Genomic DNA, 23,230 nt, shown 5'->3' on the forward strand with positions numbered 1-23,230 from the left:
GATTTTTCCACGCTTAGTTTGGAGAATTTTTTTTTATAATCAATCTACGTGGATTCATTTGAATAGTATTTTTATAAATCACACTATATATGATTCACTTTCTGTCTTTAAGAATTTTATATTTTGACCCCTCATTTTATTAATTTTTATTTAATATTCTGATGTTATTTTAACTAACTCACTAACTGTTTTAAAATATTAATTAATTTATTATGTTCTTAGTTTTGATCAGGGTCTGTGAGTAAAAGATTAGATTTTTTTGATGAATTACGAAGAGAAATGATTGCTTTAAAGATGGGAGAAGATATCACCGTTTAAATTTTATGCTTTCTTCTCACGATTTAGATGCATTCCTTTCTATTGACATTTTATCTAATTGATAGACAAACAGGATTATCACTGTATCACTAAGAGACAAATCATATCCAAATAAGCCGCCAGCAAACAGCTCCTTTTCTTGTATATATATATTGACTTGATTTATCCAATGACCTACAAATATACAGAAAGTGTTTATTGTAAGAGATTTATGCTCTCAAATGTGGCAAAACTACATGAAGAGAAGAGAAAATTATTTTTTGGATGTATGGCTGTCACAGATAATTAATTGTTTGAGGAATTGTTCAAATCTTGGTCATGGATTATATATACAGTTTTAATTTGATATCACTCTAGTATAGAATAGAAAGAGTGTATTAGGATGAGAATAAGCACAATTTGCAATATTGTGATTGTAGTCAATGTAGTGTGTTATTACTATAATTTTTGTCAGATTGTGATTTGTGGTATAGGTATAGGTAGTATTTTTTTGGTAATAATAGTTTGTTTGCTATGAGTCCAAATCCAAAGGCGGAATTGAGTTTCGGCTCTTGACCAGAAAGTTAAGGTTATTATAATTCGTCAAGGTTAAGAAGTTACTTGAGATCCAACAGTTAGATAAATATGAGTTTTGGGGTTTGTAATAGATTTAGGATACAGGATAAATTTATCATAGTGGATCATGAAAAGGGGAGACCAAAGTGGGCATGGTGGTGATCGGCCTAGGATGGCGGTAGGGTAGTGGGTGATGGTGTTGGTGAAAATTGAGGTGGTCGATAGTGAAGATAATAAAGAAGAACTATGATGTTCCTTAGGGTTAAGGAGGTGCAGCTAGACAAGGAGTTAGGCAACGATGGTCGAGCTAGGTGGTAGTTAGGATGACCATAGCTTGGAGCTAATAGAACAAGGAGGGAGAAGATCTTGAGAAAATAATTCAATAATCTAAGATAATTTGGATTAAGGGCGCACCACATGTTGTATGGTGGCTCCCTAATTGGCTTGACCAACCTAGCTAGGTTAACTTAGGTCCAACCGACTCAAACTAGCATCCTAAAGCATCCAATCAAAAAGTTGGGCTCTAGGCCTAACCCATTACAATTACATGCGCAATGCACATGCATTTTGGGTGGCTACTTGACTCAACTAGCCTAGCTTGAGGAGCTCGGGTTTGACTCACCTAACATAAATTCTAGGCTACAAACAACTAAATAACAAATAAGCAATAAAATCAAATAGATAAATAGTCGGATTGGACGTGAAAGTCCTTAGCCCCACGCTCGTCGCAAGAGCCTAATGGGATTTTGCGTCCTCCAAGTTAGTTCAAAACATACATTTTCAATTTGATATCTCAATCAAGTATAAAATATGAAGAGTGTTACAATGAAAAACATCAAGATCCTTAAGTATTTGTATTTGTTTAAGATTTCATTCATATTCATATCTTTTTAAAATCTGTCCAAAATTTGTATTCAAATTTGTATTCGTTTAGTTAGGATATGGTTCTAAATTTTGTTATCCATCTAATATTCATATCTGAATCCTTATCTGGAGCAAAAGTTCTTATCCGAATATGAGTTAAGCACTATCCAATATGTATCTGATCTATTTGCATCCCTATATATAATACTACTAGGAGAAAGCCAATAGTTTCTATAATGCCCCTCCGCGATGAGCACATGCACTACCCCACAGGCCCACACGACATGCGTGATGCATGTGATAGGACAGGCAAAGCCACACAAAGGTACATCTATACTCACATAATTCATCTCTAAATTAATTATATTATTATCCAAATAAATATATTAACATATTAATATCTAAATCCACAACAATCATGTTGGACCCACATAGGCTATGACAAAACCATTAACATATAACTAAAACAACTAATATATAAGTACAATATAATCCAACCTGCATTATACAAATTATCGTTTAATATATAATGGAATACAAATATCCCATAATAGTACAATTTAATTTCTATATAAATTATTTTTTATATCATTTCATGTTTAACTCACCTCATCTTCAATATAAAATATCTCTTTAAGATATCTCAAGTCATTATTAGGTACCTTATATATTAGGAGTTAGAAAAGAAAATAAAGATAGTCATGAGCTAAAGGCTTAGTGAATAAATATTACTTTAAATTAGTGATATCAAATAGAAAATAAATCATACTAGAGAATATAAATCAGAAATTAGCATCATATCATAAATAAATATATAAATGTATCACAAATATCGTGTCATGACTGATCAATATATAATTCTAAAAAATGTATAAATATATCTCTAATCATAAAACCCTATTAAACTCTCAAATATAATACATATGATACATGTTGACTATGACGGTTACAACTTCGCTTTTCATCATTAATAAAAACTACCAGAACCGAACAACTCACATAGGCCCTTAGCTTAGGCCATTTTCTTCGTTAGTTGAACTAAAAACTTTCTTTGAGCTCACTTTGCAGGTCAGAACTATCTGCTATGATACCAAGTGCAACCACAATAATGCATGATGACCATTTAATACTCATATATCTCAAATAATGGAATTATATATATTTCCACGAGGTCTCAAATAAAGGAGTTGGGGATCTGAAAATATTTAAATAATATAATGTTAGTCGACTATCCCATTTAGAATTCTTTGGTGTAAAATATAATAAATTATTATATTTTATTAAATAACTAGGTTTACATTATATATATATAATTATGATAACCTTATTCTAATTATATATTAGGAATATAATACTTAATCTCTTTAAGCATGAAAGAATTCGATATACAATAATATAATTAAAACTACGTGTAAATACAATAACTAAGTATAATTCAATTATTTTGAAATTACAACTCTAACTAACTAGTCACTAGTTTTACATAAAATAATTATTATCCATTTATATAAAAATAATTATCATAGCTTAGTATTTCGTTTTATATAAAACAGTATATAATAATAAAATGCTAAAATAGTTATGTACAATATAAACATGAATATTAGATTATTATCAATATATCTATATATACTAATCTAATAACAATGTATAGCTATAGTTATATTTATATACATATATTAATAATTATAATTAATCAGTTATTATACTAATTATACTTAGCTAAAATTAGATTAGTGAGTGTAAATTATCAAAATAATTAATTATCTAAATAAACTAATTTACCTAATATAGAAAATAACAATATAATCCTCTTTGTTACTGGCCTAGCACTGTTGCAGTAAGAGGAGACGGAACTGAGAAGGAAGAAGAAGAAGAAGAAAGGAAGAAGAAAAGAAAGAAAGGAAGAAAGAAAGGAGGAAGAAGAAGAGAAGAGAAAGAGGAGGGGAGTGTGGACCCAGGCCGGCGGGGAGGGTACTGGCTGCTGTTGGCCAGCCGGTAGCTCAGCTTGGGCGAGCCTAGCCCAAGGAGAGAGAGAGAGAGAGAGAGAGAGAGAGAGGAGCTGGCGCTCGATGGAGATGGCGACGGTAGGTTCCGGCGGCAGCACATCCATGAGAGAGAGAGAGTGACCGAGGGGAGAAGAGAGAGAGAAGAGAGAGATTTATAGAGAGAGAGAGAGAGACGGTGGAGGGAGGGCTTGGTGGCGACAGGGCCCACCGCGCTAGCTGGCTTGGATAGGTTGATCGGGCTAGCAGCTGGGGGCGCGTGGCACCCTCAGCCCTGTCTCGTGCCATGCACTATTTTTTTTAAGATAGGTTGTTACAACGATCGTTCAGAATATGGTAGGAAAGATTGTAAATGAATCTTGTATTTATGAGTTTTATTAAATTAGATTGATCTGAGAGGTTGATCGGATCCATAGTTCTTTTTCTTTGTTTGTTGAGAAAGAATTTTCCACATTAAAAAAATAATGTTAGTGTGTTTACCATCTTTAATTTTTCCTATTCCTTCTTAGCTTTTTCGTGTTCCACTCTTGATTTAATACTCACTAACTTGAGTTTGGTTTCTTAGTTTGAATAGTATTTAAATTTTATCTCCTACTAAAATATTAGATTTTTCTAATTTACAGATTTAGAATTTGACTTTTCATATCTTCTAGACCTAGTCAAACTAGGATTCCATTTCAGCTTGTGAAAATTGACTTGACCATTTGGAGGTGTTTGTGGGTTGCCGCTACTATTATCACACGTTGATGCCATAGGAAAGTCTGGATAAGAAATTGTGATACAGGTACTTGAGAAAGCAAACAGAGATAAGAAAGATTGGTACCCTCTAGAGAAAATAGAGGGAGGTTTCGTAGGTTTTCTAACCAAAAGTTTCCCTCCAATGCCAAAGGGCAATTTGGTGCATAACAAAGAGTTTTCACCAAACTAGCACCGCTAATTAAATTGACCAAAATAGACTACTGCCCAAATTTATTACCAAAAGGGGTCAAATTAACTGTAGCCCCACTAAAAAATGCTTATAAGTTTAGCGTTTTACTATTCGAGATAAAATGTTGAACGTTTTAGCATTTTTCTTCTTAGTGAAAATGCTGAACGGTTAAGCATTTCCCTTTAATAATCGGATTAATGAGTTAGTTGTTAGAGTTTGATCATTAAAGAAATGCTCTAAAATGCTAACTATTTCAGCGCTTTTATCAGGGTTTCTAAAACTCTCGAGTCTTAAATAAAAAACACTAAACTGGTCAGCGTTTTATAGTAATGAAACGCTGAAGAATTCAACATTTTTAGTAGGGTTTCTAAAACTTGAGAATTTCATTTCTGGCGCGTGAAGGCAGTTACAAAATAAACGCTTAAGGAGTGAGCGTCTTATGTAGAAAACGCTAAACAGTTCAGCATTTAATGGTAATGAAACGCTAAACAGTTCAGTATTTCTAGCAAGGTTTCTCAAACCTAAAAGCTTGAGGTTAGTGTTCTAAGGGCAATGAAATGCTAAGCAGTTTAGCGTTTCATGAGTGGCGTGACTCCATCCCTTACCCTAAGGGGTCTCTAGTCAACACTCATCTCTTCATCATTAAGCCGCCGCACTCTATTTTCTCTCCCTCTCTCTCTCCAGTGTCCATCGATGCCCACGTTCTCTCCTCACTCTCTCCGGCATCCATCGACGCTCACGTTCTCTCCTCACTCTCTCCGGCATCCATCGACGCCCACGTTCTCTCCCTCACTCTCTCCGGCATCCATCAACACCCATGTTCTCTCCCTCACTCTCTTTAGTGATCCATTGACACTGCGGCCCCGCCTCAACTGTCTCTAGCGATCCATCAACTCCCACGGCCTTACCTCACTATTCCGGCGATCCATTGATGCCTGCGACCCCGCCTCACAGTCTTTGGCAATCCATCGACGCCCTCGACCTCGTCTCACCCTCTTCGGCGATCCATTTCAAGGTAATATCATTTAATAAGTTTTGCATATTTTGTGGTTATCCTAAACACAATTACGGTAATTAGTTTGGCAAATTTTGTAGTGTATAATATCATGGTAATTTCAATAATCAATTGACACAATTATTATTGTCCTCGTACTAATTCTAACATGAGCTAATTGATATCTATTGGTATTTACACTATTTTGGTCATTACATTATTATTTTGTGTAGTTGAGAATTTTTCCAATTTAATTTTATACTGTAGTAGGAAAAATAACAGTGTCATCTATAGCTTGTCAAAACTATAGTTCGCTAGATGTGCCGATCTCGATCCAAACCCAATCCAAACTCTACCTCTCTCTCTTACACTCTTTTCATTCTCTTTTTCTCTCCTTGCTATATAACTATTGTTTCTCTTATAGAGAAATCTAGCTCCGGCAAACTCCGACGAACTTTAATATATAATTTCTTTATTTCTTTATTTCACCCTCTCTCTTTCTCTTTCTCTTTCTCTTTCTTATGTTTTTAAATAATATTTATAATTATATGTAATTAAAAAGTCCAATTCAATCCAAGCGACCGATACGGCTGATTCGTACTGTTTTTTTGAAAGGCCTATCCGATCCCGATTTTTCAAACCTTGGTCAAAACAAATGCCATTTTTTTTGTAACTAAATCCTTCAAAATGTTTTATATTTGAAGTTCTTGCACTCCAAGTTGGCAAATAGAAAAGATGCTAATAAATCTTATATGTATTTTTTTTAAAATTGCCTTAGATATTTATAACAATTATATGTATTTGGGGTGGCAATATTATACAGTTGTAAGATGGTACAATAAACTACGAAGGTGGGTTAAGAAAATTTATTAAAGTGGATATAAATTATAGTTATGATCAATTTGTCAAAAAAGTATCAAAAGCGACTAAAATGAGTATAAAGCATTGGAATATAAAATTAGTATGCAGTAGAGTTTTCCAATGAGAAAAAGTTTAGTTCATTGGAATTGATGATAATGACGATGTTAATACTATGCTTAATATTACAGAACAATACCAAGGTATATTAAAACACTAACCTCAAACCTAAGAGCTTGAGGTTAGTGTTTTAAGGGCAATGAGATTATGGAATCATACTTAGGAGTGACTATACCCATACGGAGGACCATACTTTTAAATCTTATTTGCAGATCTTGTTTAGTAGAGATAGATGATCAGAAACTCCCAGTAGATCTTATTTGTCTAGACATGCATGATTTTGGCGTTATACTAGGTATGGATTGGCTATCTGCACATCATGCTATAGTAGATTGTAGAATAAAAAGGGTTACTTTCTCTATCCCAGAGAAGCCAAAAATTTTCTTCCAGGGTGAGCGAAAGATTCCCACGACTAGTATTATGTCAGCACTGCAAGTAGATCGATTAATGAAGAAAGGATGCCCAGGCTTTTTGGCATCGGTAGTGGGCATGGAGAGTGAAGAGCAGGAGATGCATAAACTTCAAGTGGTAAATGAATTTCCATATGTTTTTCCTGAAGATCTACCTGGTCTTCCACCTGATAGAGAGATAGACTTCACCATAGATCTGCTCTCTGGCACTGAACTAATATCAAAGGCACCTTACAGGATGGCACCAATAGAACTTAGAAAGTTGCAAACCCAACTTCAAGAGTTGTTGGATTTGAGTTTTATTCGTCTGAGTGTATCATCTTGGGGAGCACCAGTTTTATTTGTAAAGAAGAAAGATGGATCGATGCGTCTTTGCATTGATTATTGGGAGTTAAATAAAGTCACTATGAAGAATAGGTATCCACTACCCCGGATCGATGATCTTTTTGATCAGCTGCAAGGCTCTTAGGTCTTCTCAAAAATCAATTTGAGTTCTGGTTATCACCAATTGAAAATCAAGAATGAAGATATTGCAAAGACAACATTTAGGACTCGCTATGGCCATTATGAGTTCTCAGTGATGCCTTTCGGCCTTACAAATGCACCTGCAACTTTTATGGACTTAATGAACCGGGTCTTCAAAACCTTCTTGGACCAGTTTGTTGTGATATTCATTGACGATATATTGATCTATTCCAAGAGCAGAGAAAATCATGAGGAATATTTGAGGACAATACTACAAACTCTTCGTGAGGAAAAGCTTTATGCGAAGTTTAAGAAGTGTGAGTTTTGGTTGGATGAGGTGGCCTTCTTAGGACATATAATCAACAAGGATGGAGTCAAGGTGGATCAAAAGAAGATCGAGGCTATTAGTAAATGACTGAGGCCTACTTCAATATCTAAAGTATGCAGTTTCCTTGAATTGGCAGGCTACTATAGAAGGTTTGTGGAGGGATTTTCACGAATTGCCTTGCCACTTACTCACCTCACCAAAAAGGGGGTGAGATTTCAGTGGTCAGATGATTGTGAAAATAGCTTCCAAGAGCTCAAGTAGATATTGATTTCAGCTCCTATCCTTTCACTTCCGACAGAGGGCGGCAACTTTGTAATTTACATTGATGCATCCCAACAGGGTCTTGGTTGTGTTTTGATGCAGCATGGAAAGGTGATAGCTTATGCATCTAGACAACTTAAGATTCATGAGAAGAACTATCCTACTCATGACCTTGAGTTGGCTGCGGTGGTTTTTGCACTAAAGATTTGGCGTCACTACCTTTATGGAGAATCTTATGAAAGTTTTACTGATCACAAGAGCCTCAAGTATATCTTCACTTAGAAAGAACTTAATTTGAGGTAGCGCAGGTGGCTAGAATTAATCAAGGATTATGATGTTAGTATCAATTACCATCCTGGGAAGGCAAATGTGGTAGCCGATGCTTTGAGCAGGAAATCATCAAAGGGGCACTTGTCAGCACTTACTTGTCAGTAATGTATTATTGAAGAATTCAGATGCTTGAAGATTGAAGTAACATCAAATCGAGAGAGAGGAGCTATCTGCAGCCGGCTAGTGGTCAAAACTACACTTTTAGATCGCATTCAGACTGCTCAATTAGAGGATGCCAATCTCAAGAAGATCTTGGAAGGATTAGAAAAAGGAGAAGCTTCTGGCTATTCGAGATTGGGTGAAGGACTAGTCAAGTACTAGAATCGAGTCTGCGTCCCAGCCAATGAAGAGTTAAAGAATGAAATTATGTCAGAGGCTCACAGTTCAGGGTTCAGTATCCACCTAGGTAGCACAAAAATGCATAGAGATTTGCGAGAAAACTTCTGGTGGAATGGTATGAAAAATGATATAGCTAACTTTGTGGCCAGATGTCTTATTTGTTAGCAAATCAAAGTTGAGCACCAAAAACCTGCAAGGATGTTATGGCCTTTGCCTTTATCAGAATGGAAGTGGGAGGACGTGACTATGGACTTTGTCTCGGGACTTCCTCGCACTAGATCAAATCATGATGCAATTTGGGTGATCGTGGACAGATTAACTAAGTCGGCTCACTTTTTGGCCATTCGTATATCTTACTCTTTAGATCATCTTGCACAACTTTATATTAGGGAGATTATTTGACTCCATGGCTCACCTTTGTCTATCGTGTTTGATCAAGATCCTCGTTTTATTTTTAAATTCTGGCGGAGTCTTCATTCAGCTATGGGGACATGATTGAGATTCAATTCAGCTTATCACCCGCAAACTGATGGACAATCCGAGAGGACTATTCAAACCCTTGAGGATATGCTGCGAGCATGTTCTTTGGAGTGGAAAGGAAATTGGGATGATCATCTTCCACTCGTGGAGTTCTCATACAATAATAGCTACCATTCAAGTTTAGGGCTAGCACTTTACGAGGCATTGTACGGTAGAAAATGCAAATCTCCACTTTGTTGGTTTGAGGTTGGTGAAAGACAGTTGTTGGGACCAGATATAGTACAAGATGCCACTCAGAAAAATCATTAAAATCAAGGAAAAGCTTCTTACAGCTCAAAGCCATCAAAAGAGCTATGCTTGTCAAAACCATAATAAAAAATAAAAATAAAAAAAAGGGTTGAAAGAGGAGGGTGCACGTGCTCTGCACGTGCAGCCCCTCCCCTCTCCCTCTCCAGCACGCGTCGAGGCTGATAAGGGGGGATTTCATCTAATCCGAATCAGATTAGATTTAATCCTCTTCTAATCTATAAATTAGCCCTAATCCTCTCTCTCTTCAACCCCCAGCCCTCTTCTCTCTCTCCTTCCTCCCTTCTTTCGCTTCTTCCTCACTATCGGAGTCGTCGCCGTGGAATCGGCCAACCGGAGCGTCGCCGGAGAAAATTGGAACCACCACACTCCTCTCCGGTCTCTCATCCCTCTAGTTTAATTTAAAATTAAATAGGTAAATCCGAAATACCTAATTTGCGGAATTCGGCCTCGTCGGCAAATCTGGCCGGCCGGCGGCTTCGAGTCGCAACCGCATCGTCACCAGAGGCTTCGTGCTCCGAGCCTAGTGTCGGAGATGTCTTCTACGGGGCCCTTGTGGCTCTGATCAGCGTTGGATTCCGCGTCGGCCGTCGGTGATGAGTCCTCCTCCACCTCGTGAGGACGATAGAGGAAGGGTGAGAGGGTGAGGAGAGGTTGAAGGTAGTCGTGAAGGGGTCGCCGGCGGTCACCCTCTCCCTCAGTCATCTTCTCGCGTCGGTCGCGAGGGGGGAAGAAAAGGGTTGGCTGGGCTCGGGTGAAACCCGAGCCAACCACCTTTTCCTTTTTTTAAGTCGGGTTCGGTTCGGGTTTGGATTTCGGATCCACAAACCCGAACCGAACCACTTAAGTTGGTGGGCTGCTGGTTAGCCCGAGCCCAATTCAATTAATTCGGCTGGGCCTCGGCCTAATCTGATTTAGTTGATGTCTTTTGGATTGGGCCGGGCTGCTGGCCCGGCCCAATCCAATGGGTAATTTTAAACCCATTTTAGTTATTTTTGGTTTTTAAATTTTAAAAATATTATTATTATTCAAATTAAAATTTTGAATATTATTTATTATTTAAGGTGGTGAATTCTAGTACGTGAGCTAGAGATTTGAGGTTTCGGTTGTCTTGCCTAGACTCAGGTGAGTGGGTTCACTCACGTGTTTATTTTATTATATTTCGTATTTTTGTCAGACCATGTAAATTTTCTGTGTGCAAATTATTTATTTCACCCTCATGTGTAAAAAATAAATTGTTGCAATTTCTGTGTCCAAGTCTATTTATTTCATTCGTACGTGCGAAAATTTAATTGTTTTATTTTCTGTGTACATTTAATTATTATATTCAGTGCATCACCTTACTTCGTGCTAATATTGAAATTTGTGAAAAGAAAAATGAGACTAGTATTGATATGACTTAAAGAATAGTCCCGGTATAAATCGTTTGTGATTTTCCGTAGTGACTCAAGTTTATCTGAAAGTCTAGGGGAAAGTCCTAAATTAGATCACTACGGTGACTTTCTTAGGTGACTCTGGCAAGGTTAGGGAACAGTCCTAGAAAAAAATGAGAAAATTTCCTATGTGACTCTAACTTCTCTCAACGGTTAGAGGAAAAGACAGTGTGTTGATCACAGGGTGATACCCTCTGATGACCCTAACCGGATCAGCTATAAAGAAAAGTCTCGAGTGTCATCTCGAGGTGACTTCTAGTTGATGTGGATCCACAAGGTTTAGACCCATTGAGACATATGACAGTATAAATATTAAAAGATGTTAATATGTTGAAAACATGCAAGGTTACAAGTAGTAACATCTCTCTCTATTGTTATCATTGTTATTATTTAGAGAGCATGCCTATTGCATATTATGATGGATATTGTTGATTTTAGTTTAATTTATTCAATATTAATATGAATTAAAATTTATTAGGTTAGTGAATGAATTCCACTCACTGAGCTATAGTTGTTGGCTCACGGGTTTTTTTTGTTTTTTGTATTTGTTTATTTATTTCAAGTAAGAGTCAGCGGGGCGACTGAGCGAGATGTACCCGGACTCCACCTCCACTTAGGATTCACCTATTTACCTTTCCGCTCTTTTGACTTTATGCTTTAGATTAGACATTTTATTTATTTAGTTTAGAGACTCAAAAACATTAACATTGTTTTATATTTTTATTGCAATTAGTTATAAAATTTAATATAGCACATTCTTATTTATTTATTTATTTTGCCATTGTACACTTAGAGAGTATTAATAAGGCTTCGTGCATCTCAAGCATATTGAGATGCATGGCCGGTCATGATTCCTATTTTGGGTCGTGACAATGCTGATAACCGGAGAAGAAACCTTGATTTTCAAGTGGGCAACATGGTTTTCCTAAAGGTGTCACCTTTGAAAGGATTAATCAGGTTTGGTAAGAAAGGCAAGCTGAGTCATCGCTTTATTGGGCCTTTTGAGGTGTTAGAGCGCATTGGAGAGGTGGCATACCAAATAGCATTGCCATCTAGGTTAGCTAAGGTACATAATGTCTTCCATGTGTCCATGTTGAGAAAGTATGTGCCTAGTGCAGACCATGTGATCGACTTCGAGCCTTTGGAGATTCGAGAAAATCTATCTTATGAGGAGCAACCTGTGGAAATTTTAGAGACTCAACAAATAACTCTTCGCAATAGGGTAATCTCTTTTGTGAAGATTTTATGGCAAAACCACAAGCCGGAAGAAGCAACTTGGGAGCGTGAAGATGAAATGAGGGAAAAACATCCGGAGATATTTCCTTAATCTTCATAGCGACTATTACGGTATTACTTTATCTTTTTATTAAATTAATTTTAATTTTGGGGACGAAATTTTTTTTATTGGGAATAGTTGTGAGAACCGGAGAAAAAAAGTTTGAGAGAGGAGGGTGCACGTGCTCTGCACGTGCAACCCCCTCCTCTCTCCCTCTCCGGCATGCGACGAGGCACAGCGAAAAATCTCGTATAATATGAATCAGATTAGATTTGGATTTTTTCTTTTAACCTATAAATTAAACCCTAATTCTCTCTCTCTCTCTCTCCTGAACCCCCTCAGCCTCCTTCTCTCTTATTTCTCTCCTCTTTCGCTTTCTTCTTTCTCATCGTCGAAGTCACGCGGTGAAATCGGCCTGCTGGAGCCATCGGAGACCACCACGTGACTCCTTGGTAAGCTCTCTCCCACCCCTCAATTTTAATTAAAGTTTAATAAGGTAAAATAAAAATACCTAAATTGGGTTTTGCGGCTTCATCGGCAAATCAGGCTGACTGGCGGCTTCGGGCTGCTGCTGCTCGTGCTCAAGAGCTCCAAGCCGTTGGCCTTGCGCCATGGTTGCCTTGTTGGAGAGCCCTCGTGGCTCAAATCACTATAGACCATGAGTTGGAGTGTGGTCGTCGTCGGCAACTTCTCCTCCACCTCATGTGTTTGCTGTGGCCACGATTGTGGCGGGGGAGCTTAGGGTGTGGCTAGTAACCGCCGACGGCGGCGGTCACCGATGGACTCTTTCTCTCTCTCGCCCTTCGATTCCCTTCGGTTTGGAGAAGGCAGACTCGGCTAACCCGAGTCTGGCCTTCTCCCTTTATGTTTTTGTATTCGGATCGGGTTGGATCCGAATCCAAGGAACCTGACCCGATTCCATTAGTTAATTGGATTGGGCCTTGGGCCCAATCCATTTAAGTATTGGTTGGGTGGGCTGCGGGCCAACTAGAGCCCAGCCCAACTGATTTGGGCTTATTTCGGGCCAAATTATTAATTTTTGAGTTGAATTGTAGAAAACTTTTAATATTTTTTTATTTAAAAATGTTATTGTTATTTATTATTAAAGGTGGTGATTTTTAGCACGTGAACTAGGGATTTGAGATTCAGTTGTCTTGCCTAGACTTAGGTGAGTGGGTTCACTCACATATTTTTTTTATTATTATATTTCGTACCTTGTTAGACCATAAAATTTTCTGTGTGCAAATTTATTTATTTCATCCTTGCGTGCAAAATTAATTGTTACACTTTCTGTGTACATTTAATCATTATACTCAGTGCATCGCCATACCTTGTGCAAATATTAAATTTTAATGAAAAGAGAAATGAGACTAGTATTAGTACGACTTAGAGAACAGTCCCGGTATAAATCACTTACGGTTTTCCATGATGACTCAAGTCTATCTGGAAGTCTAGGGGAAAGTCCTAAATCAGATCACTGCGGTGATTTTCTTAGGTGACTCTAGCAGGGTTAGGGAACAGTCCTAGGATGAATGAGAAATTTCCTAGGTGACTCTAACTTCTCTCAACGGTTAGTGAAAAAGACAGAGTGTGTTGATCACATAGTGATACCCTCTAATGACCCTAACCGAATCAGCTATGAAGAAAAGTCCCGAGCGTCATCTCGAGGTGACTTCTAGTTGATGTGGATCCACAGGGTATAGACCCATTGAAACATATGACAATACAAATATTGCAAATTGTTATGAATATTATTGATTTAATTTAATTTTATTCAACATTAATATAATTTAGAATTTATTTGATTTTCGAGTGGATTCCACTCACTGAGCTATAGTTGTTGGCTCATGGATTTGTTTTTTTATTTATTTATCTATCTCAGGTAATAGTCAGCGTGGCGATTGAGCGAGACGTACCCGGACTCCACCTCCACTTAGGATCCACCTATTTATTTTTTTGCTCTTTTGGATTTTATGCTTTAGATTAGAAGTTAAATTTATTTTGTTTAGAGACTCAAAAACAATGACATTGTTTTATAATTATTGCAATTAGTTTAAATTTTATAAAGCAGATCTTCTTCATTTATTTATTTTTGCCATCGTACACTTGGGAAGTATTATAAGGCTTCGTGTATCTCAAGCATATTGAGGTGCATGGCCGGCTATGATTCCTATTTCGGGTCGTGACATCATACATGTGATTTTCGTCCTCTAACATGACTATTGAGGCTGTGGTACATTTAGTATAAATTGTAATATCCTAAAAGGTTTGAGATTTATCAAAAATATTAACTAACTACTTAATATTTGGTGTAAGTTCATACTTTATCCAATATTCACTATCAAGACTCAGATGCACTTGCCGCATGGAGTAGCAATGGTGGTTGAGCATCAATGAGCACAATTGTTGACATGTGTGCTAGTGCATTGAAGATGGTTGATGATGAGTCGCGACATTTATATGCTTCTCTTATAGTGATGCATAAACCAATGTCAGCTCCTATAGAGCATCAACCATTACCACCTCCTGTAGTTAGAGGTAGAGGTAGAACAAGAGGTTAAGGGAGAGAGAGAGGGACATCTACTGTAGAGCAAGCCATAAAGGAGCCGACTAGAGAGGAACAGACTATAGAGGAGGCCACTAAAAAGGAGCCAATCAGAGAGCACACTACAGTAGAGCAACCAGCAGATATAGAAACCACAACATTTACGATTTTATGTACCAAGAGGATAGATAATTATTTTAGAAACTTGAAATATTTTAATGTAAATATATGTTATTTAGTGGTTTTACTTTCAATATAGTTTGATGTGAATTTACTGGTTTTACATGTGTTTTGTGGATCCTTAATTATATGTAGATGTTATACTATCACTAAAATGTCTTTATTATTATAAATCTGTTTGAATATGTTTTCCTTTAGAGTTGACTAATAATTGTTTCGTAGTCATGAGTTTGGAAGTTTTCTAATAATTATTTATTTATAAATTTTCTTTTGTAATTGTGCATTTGTATAAAAAAGTTGTATTGCGCTTGATTATAATCGGTCAGGTCAGTCTATACTAAGAGTTGAGTAAGTCATAGTGTTTTTTTTGGCTATTCATGAGAATGATAATTTGTGCTTAGGTATGGTGTAATCAAATATTCCGAAACAGTCCATAGTCCATTGTGCGAGTCATAAGACGCTGAACTTTTTAGCATTTTATAACCCATATAAAACGTTAAGAAGTTCAGTGTTTTATGCTTTATAGTTCACTTTTCAAGGATAACGCTGAAATATGGAAGACACTTATCTAATCAGCATTTCATTTTGAAAGGTAAAATGCCAAAATGTTTAGCGTATGAAGTAGGGATAAAGTTAATCTGGACAACGTTTCTTTAATGCTTAACTCCAACATTTAACCAACTCATTAATCCGGTTAATATAGATAAATGCTTAAATGTTTAGCGTTTCCACTAGGAAGAAAAACGCTGAAAAGTTCAGGGTTTTACCTGAAATAGTAAAACGCTATACTTATAAGCATTTTCAGTAGAGCTATTGTTAATTTGACCATTTTTGATAATAAGTTTGGGAGATATTTCATTTTGGTAAATTTAATTTCAAACAGTGCTAGTCTTGTCAAAAAAAACTCGGATAACAAAGCTTAAAATAAGTCATAAGTCATAAGCACTTCATGTGACTGTTTTTCAATTGAAGAAAAAAAACGGACGGCAAGGTGACAGAAGGTGCATAGCTGTAGAGTGTTTCTTCTTTCTTCCTTTAATTTTTCTTAGGAACTTTATTTACTAAAATGTACCACACTCTTAAACTTAATACCAATAGAAATATATTTTATTATTGCAACTACGTACTGCAGAGGTTGAGCTGAGTAATCATGCAAAGCCCAAGTTATATTATATGGTGATTACTCTTAAGTTGGATCAACTCCATCTCCGTGTTTCCTTTGAATCTTCGAGTTATATTACAGTCATGGCAGCTAAAATCTATGGTACAGTTTCTTATAAGCTCTCAGTTGCTATTGAACATCTCTACATTCTATAGCCTCTTGTTTGTCTCTTCTTCTAATGTGATATAGCATCATATTAGAGCAAAAACTATTAAGAGTACATATATTTTATGCAACAAGAGTAAATGGCATCTGTGGCTCTATTAATATGGATCTTCTCATCCTGATCTGAAAAGACAATCAAGTTATCTACAAACTAAACTTTTTGGGTCTAAGATTAGATCCCTTCTTCAAACCTGGCATCGCGACTTGTTGCTGCTGCTTCACTCTCTTCTCACGTTCTCTCTTCCTACTTACCCTTTCAGTTTCAGCTTGCTCTTTCCTCAGATTCTCCATTTCCTCCTCCATTGCTGTCTTTTCTTCTCTTTGTTTCTTCTTATGTTCAAGCAAAGATGTGTCCGAATCCTTAACAGAGAAGAACATTGGGCCTAATTCTGCAAGCCAATGCGGCTCGACTGCGGTGACACATTGCATGTACTCCTTGGTTGTTAGAATAAGCTCGTGATAAACGACATAGTCTGGAGTGTATCCGAGTTCATAGAGGGCACTGCTGGGATGCAGTTGACATGGCATCCCGTTCCGGCAATTCACATACTCACCGACGCCTTTCAACCTAGCAGCGTTGTGAAAATATGCAGAACAAATTGCCTTCCGCACTACATCCCATTCCATCCCACATGAAGTCATAGGAATCTTCAGGGACTTCAGTATGTCTAGCAGCTGAGACCTTACTTCTCTTGCCTTTCGAAGCCCTTTAACATGTAAAAAGTGATCATTGCACCAATCTCCGTGATATTGATTTGCCTTCCATTGCTGGTAAACATTGAGAAGTGTTAAGTGGTCCGATTCTGGGACGAAGAATTTCTCCCTTGCTGCATCACTCTCCTCTACTCGATCCTTTGGCCGGAAAAACACTGATGGCACTGAAAGCATAGAGACAATTGTCAGCACTTCATTGATGCAATCGAGCTGTTCCCCCATCAATAACATCTTGGCAAGTGTTGGATCCAACGGGAACTCCACCATTTTCCTGCCAATCTCTGTGAGGGCACCAACATTATTCAAGGCACCCAGCACCCAGAGCTGGTACATAGAGTTGAGAATGTTTTCCTGTGGAGGTGGGTCCATGAAGTCAAAATCCAAAATGTTTTCAACCTTTAGAGACTTGAGTAACAATACAACATTTCCCAGATTGGTCCTTTGGATCTCTGGAACAGGATCGGGTAGCATCTCATTTTGGTAGGCCGACTCTGTAAACAGCCTATAACATGTCCCAGGGCCAGTTCTTCCTGCCCGTCCAGCACGTTGGTCTGCAGCTGCTCGGCTGATTGGAAACACTTGGAGAGCATCCATGCCCATCCTTGGATTGTAGGTCTTCCCAGAACCCGTTTCCCCAACAACAACAATTACCTGATTTTCACGTACCACCTAGATAATAGTATGAGCACCAGAAGTTAGGCTAAAAGGTGCAACCAAGCACTTGCATTCTGATAAAGAAGCACAAAAACTACAATAAGCCTAGAATCCAGCTCAACAACACTACCATCTAATATTCTGCACAAAAAGAGCTTAATTATTAACTTGAATCAAGTCTTACATTTTAAGCAACATGAAGAGTACAGTTTGCAAGAATCATAAATGGAACAGGAAAAGAAAATATAAGAATAACATAAAGTATAAACCCTGATTTCATAGAAAAAATGCCAAGTTCAGTTCCAAATTTTTTCTAGATAAGGGGGATCGGGTCAAGAAGTGAAACAATTCGACCACATAGGTTGAGTCAGTCAGTCGAGTCGAGTTGAGTTAGTTAGATTTGCTTACTGGTTTAAATTTCAAATAAAGAGAATATAAGCCCAATGAGACAAATTGAATCCGACCCGCTATGAATCTACTCCTATAAATAGGAGAGTTCATGAGTTAATTATCATTATGAATGATTATTGAGTTTAACCAATTTCAATATTCAACTTTATCTTTTATCGTAACCATTAGATCGTCTTTATCTTCGTAAGAGTAGATCTTAACTATAGAACTCTCTCAAACTTTCAAATCCTAGCTATCATCTTCCTCCACAAGCCTCCCTGCCTTACGGCTGTCTGCCACCCTCCGACGACTGTCATCATATCAGATAACTATCAATTTGTTCAGTTCTAATGTTCCTCCATTATTTTGATTAAATCTTTTCACCTCAACATCGTATTCATGTGAGACTAAAGCCAAAAGATCCTTAACTCACTAGGTTACCATCCATAAAAATATCATAAATTTCTTATGAATAGATCGGTCCAAATCTGGTTCGTAATAGTGGTATCAAAGTCAATGTTTCTTGAACGATAGTGAACATGCGATCCAAAGCTAACCCAAGAGAGATCGTGCCATGGTAGACTAAGAACTCATCTTCATCCCAATGGAAGTTTTGATGCCACTACCACCACCAGCCATCGTCGATGATGAGCGACCGGCGTGCATGAAGGCATTTTTTAAAGAATTTTCTAAGGAGGCCGCCAGATCTGCTGCCAAGAGCACCAAGAGGATCGAAAAGGCAAAGCCTTAGCAGCAGCCCTCATGACCCAGCACAACCTCCCTATGCCGCCAACGTTGTTGGCCACTATGTAACCTCCACCATCTTAGCCATTAATCTTAATCCATGAGAAAGGTGGAATGAAGCCTCAAACATCGACCACAACTCTTTCTTTGGCCACAACCGAGTCCCCGGCCACCTTTGCGAACCCCCATGCACCATTGGTGTCGCCAACCATGTTGAAACCCGTCCTCCACGATGAGACAAACTCAACCCATGAGGGAAGAGAAGAGCCAGCCCAAACCATAGCCAAAGCACCACCTCTAGCCTTATTGGAGTCCCTGCCACCTCTGTAGACCCTCCTAGCTGTCGACGTGATCCTGGCAATAGCCTCCAGCGACGGTCCCATCACCATCTTCCCTAACTACAGTGGAAAACAAAGGCCAAAATCCTAGTTTTTCATCAACAACGATCTAGGCAAAAACTTCCTTGGACCTGCCACACCCGATCCATAGTCACCATTCACACCAGCATTGGCTAAAACGCCATCGTTAACAATCCTCTTGACTGTAGCAAACTCGCAATTCCTAGCCTCGAGTCTAGCCCTTCTGCGGCCACTTATGGCCACATCTAGCCTCTCCAGCTCGACTGCCACCTAGTGGTAGCCATCGCAGTTGCTGACGGTCACGTTCACAGTGATATTGCTCGAGACAAGCCATATCAAGGTGGCTTCCGACAGCCTCTTCGCTTCCTCAAATCTAGTGCAATAGGGGTATGGCCACCAACCGCAGCCACTAGGGGCCGGTGGGCCCACCAGTTACTCTTTATGGCCTCCGCTATAGTAGATCGAGTCGCTCCACCACTAGACTTTGGCTACCACCGGCCAATAACCTTGCCCAACTACCACCAGCACCCATGCAGCCTGTGGCAGCACCCTAGGCAGAAAAATATTTTCAGCCCTAGGGTTCAGATTTGGTCTATTGGGTGAGAGAGATAAACTGCACGTATCTTGACGCATGCTAAATTTTTGCAAACCGGCTCGATCACTTTATATGAACCAGTTGGGAACCTATGAGCATGACTTAAGGCCCGAGAATGAGCTCGAGTCAGCAAATTGAGCCAAATTTACATGGGCCCATGGGCCCGCGTCAGCTAACTGAGCCAAATCTGTTAGAATCAAAAAAAAAATTTAGGGGTTGAGAGAGGAGGGTGCACGTGCTCTGCACATGCAGCCCCTCCCCTCTCCTTCTTCGGCACGCGACGAGGCGCAGAAAAAAAAGAAAAAAAAGAAAAAAAGAGATTTCATCTAATCCGAATCGGATTAGATTTGATCCTTTTCTAATCTATAAATTTAACCCTAGTCCTCTCTCTTTCCTTAACCTGGGCCTTCTTATCCTCCATCGTTTTCTTTCTTTTCTCACCGTCGGAGTTGTCGCCGTGGAATCGAATCGCCGGAGCATCGTCGAAGGAAATTTGGGACCACCACACTCCTCCCCGATGAGCCCTCTCTCATCCCTCTAGTTTAATTTAAATTTAAAGGGGTAAATCGAAAATACCTAATTTGGGATTTCGGCTTCACCGACGAATCAGGTCGGTCGGCGGCTTCGGGTCACAACGGCATCGTCACGGGAAGCTTCTTGCTCCAAGCCCGATGTCGGTAATATCTTCTAGGGATCCCTCGTGGCTCCAATCGATGTCGGCCTCGGCATCTGCCGTTGGTGGTGGGTTCTCCACCACGTGAGAACGACGAAGAGAGAGAGAGAGAGAGAGAGAGAGAGAGAGAGAGAGAGAGAGAGAGAGAGAGAGAGAGAGAGAGAGAGGAGGGAGGGAGGGAGGGAGCTGGTTGTGAACCGTCGCCAGCGGCCATTCTCTCTCCCTCGATTCCTCCCTTCCTCACGTTGGGCGCGAGAAAGAAGAACGGGTTGGTTGGCTCGGGTTAAACCCGAGCCAACCCCTTTTCTATTAAATTTTGGGTTCGGGTTCGGGTTGGATTTCGAATCCAAAAACCTGACCCGAACCGAACCGTTTATTTGGGTGGGCTCGGGTTAGCCCGCAGGCCAACCCAATTAATTTTGGTTGAGCCTTGGCCCAGCCCAATTGGTTATTTTTTTGAATTGGGCCGGGCCAGCATTAGCCCAGCCCAATCCAATGGGTAATTAAACCCATTTTAGTTCTTTTTAGTTTTTTTAAATTTTAAACATATTGATATTATTCAAATTAAAAGAATTTTATTATTATTTATTATTTAAGGTGGTGATTTTTAGTACGTGAGCTAGAGATTTGAGATTTCGGTTGTCTTGCCTAGACTCAGGTGAGTAGGTTCACTCACATATTTAATTTATTATATTTCGTACCTTTGTCAGACTATGTAAATTTTCTATGTGCAAATTATTTATTTCACTCCTTACGTGCAAAAATTTAATTATTACAATTCCTGTGTGCGAATCTATTTATTTTATCCATACGTGTAAAAATTTAATTATTATATTTTCTGTGTGCATTTAATCATTATACTCAGTGCATCACCATACTTCGTGCAAATATTGAAATTTGTGAAAAGAAAAAAATGAGACTAGTATTGGTACGACTTAGAGAATAGTCCCGGTATAAATCGCTTGCGATTTTCCATGGTGACTCAAGTCTATTTGGAAGTCCAAGGGAAATTCCTAAATTAGATCACTGCGGTGACTTTCTTAGGTGACTCTGACGGTGTTAAAGAACAGTCTTATGATGAATGAGAAAATTTCCTAGGTGACTCTTACTTTTCTCAATGATTAGAGGAAAAGACAGAGTGTGTTGATCACAAGGTGATACTATCTGATGACCCTAATCGGAACAGCTATGAAGAAAAGTCCTGAACGTCATCTCGAGGTGACTTCTAGTTGATGTGGATCCACAGGGTTTAGACCCATTGAGGCATATGACAGTATAAATATTGCAAAGATGTTAATGTCTTGAAAACATGCAAGGTTACAAGTTATGACTCTCTCTATTGTTATCATTGTTATTATTTAGAGAGCATGCCTATTGCATATTGTTATGGATATTGTTGCTTTTAGTTTAATCTTTTTAGGCATTAATATAATGTAGAATTTATTTGGTTTTCGAGTGGATTCCACTCACTGAGCTATAGTTGTTGGCTCATGAATTCTATTTTTTGTATTTATTTATCCATTTAAGGTAATAGTCAGCGGGGCGACTGAGCGAGATATATCCGGACTCCACCTCCACTTAGGATTCACCAATTTACTTTTCCACTCTTTTGGATTTTATGCTTTAGATTAGAAGTTTTATTTATTTCGTTTAGAGACTATAAAACATTAACTTTATTTTATGTTTATTGTAATTAGTTTAAATTTAATCAAGCAGATTTTCATTTTATTTATTTATTTTGCCATCATACACGTAGAAAGTATTGATAAGGCTTCGTGTATCTCAAGTATATTGAGATGCCTGGCCGGTCAGGATTCCTTTTACGGGTCGTGTCAAAATCTACATGAAGGTCGATCATGACGCGAGCTAGGCCGGTGGGTGAATTATTTCTAATCACATTGAAGACAAGGTGTCGAAAGTATGCTGGATTGATACAATCCGACCACATAGGTTGAGTTAGTCAAATCGAGTTAGTTAATTTGCTTATTATTTTAAATTTTAAATAAATCAGATGTAAACCCAATATGCAAATTGGATCCGACCTGCTATGAATTTACTCTTATAAATAGAAAATATCATAGGTTAATTATCATTGTGAAATGAGTTTTGAATTTAGCTATTTTTATTATTTGTCTCTATCTTTTATCATAGCCATTAGATCGTTTTTATCTTTGTAAGAGTAGATCTTAACCATAGAACTCTCCTAAGGTTTCAAACCCTATCCACCATCTTTCTCCACGAGTCACCTAACCATACAATCGTCCATCACCACACTTGGCTGTCTACCACCTTCCGACGACTACCGCAACATTGGATAATTAGCAATCTGTTTGATTCAGATCTTCATCCACTATTTCGATTATACTTTTTGCCTCGACCTCGGAATCACATGAAACTTAAGCCAAAAGATCTCTAACTCGTGAAGTTACCACTTAAAAAAATTTAATAATTTTCTTATGTCCAAATTATTTCAGATCTAGTTCATAATAGAAAGGATGGTGGTCTTTCGAGTGAGCAAAAGACACTTCTTTGTGCTCCTCGTAATGTCCTACACTGGCAGATTTGGAAGCATAAGAACGATGCTCTGTTTAACAACATAGAGGATCTTTCCCGAAAGGTTTAAGACCTTTGGGTAAAGTCATAAAATCTAACTAATCAAAATTTCCCCTCTCATCCGTTGGGAGCCACCTCCACTTGAGTGGGTCGAGCAGACAGGTCATTCATTTGGCCAGCAGACCCAGTAGGAGTGGGTTTTGTAGCTCAGCAAGCTAAATTGCA

The 23,230-nt window shown here is 38.3% G+C and overlaps 2 protein-coding genes across 2 annotated transcripts; one reads left to right on the plus strand and one right to left on the minus strand.

The window, feature by feature from the left end:
* The first annotated feature begins 11,842 nt into the window (after nucleotides 1-11,842).
* On the plus strand, nucleotides 11,843-12,322 carry LOC140795992 (uncharacterized). Its single transcript, XM_073148831.1, has one exon. It carries the CDS (start codon nucleotides 11,843-11,845, stop codon nucleotides 12,320-12,322), a length of 480 nt encoding a protein of 159 aa, XP_073004932.1.
* Nucleotides 12,323-16,467: 4,145 nt separating this feature from the next.
* Nucleotides 16,468-19,214, minus strand: LOC140795993 (pre-mRNA-splicing factor ATP-dependent RNA helicase DEAH7-like). Its single transcript, XM_073148832.1, has 2 exons — nucleotides 18,954-19,214; nucleotides 16,468-17,706 (listed from the first exon to the last, which is right to left on the minus strand). Exons 1-2 carry the CDS (start codon nucleotides 19,212-19,214, stop codon nucleotides 16,468-16,470), a joined length of 1,500 nt encoding a protein of 499 aa, XP_073004933.1.
* Nucleotides 19,215-23,230: the final 4,016 nt, after the last annotated feature.

Source organism: Typha latifolia, chromosome 10, assembly GCF_019914945.1.
Source record: "Typha latifolia isolate L0001 chromosome 10, TyphaL0001v2, whole genome shotgun sequence".
NCBI classification, from domain to species: Eukaryota; Viridiplantae; Streptophyta; class Magnoliopsida; order Poales; family Typhaceae; genus Typha; species Typha latifolia.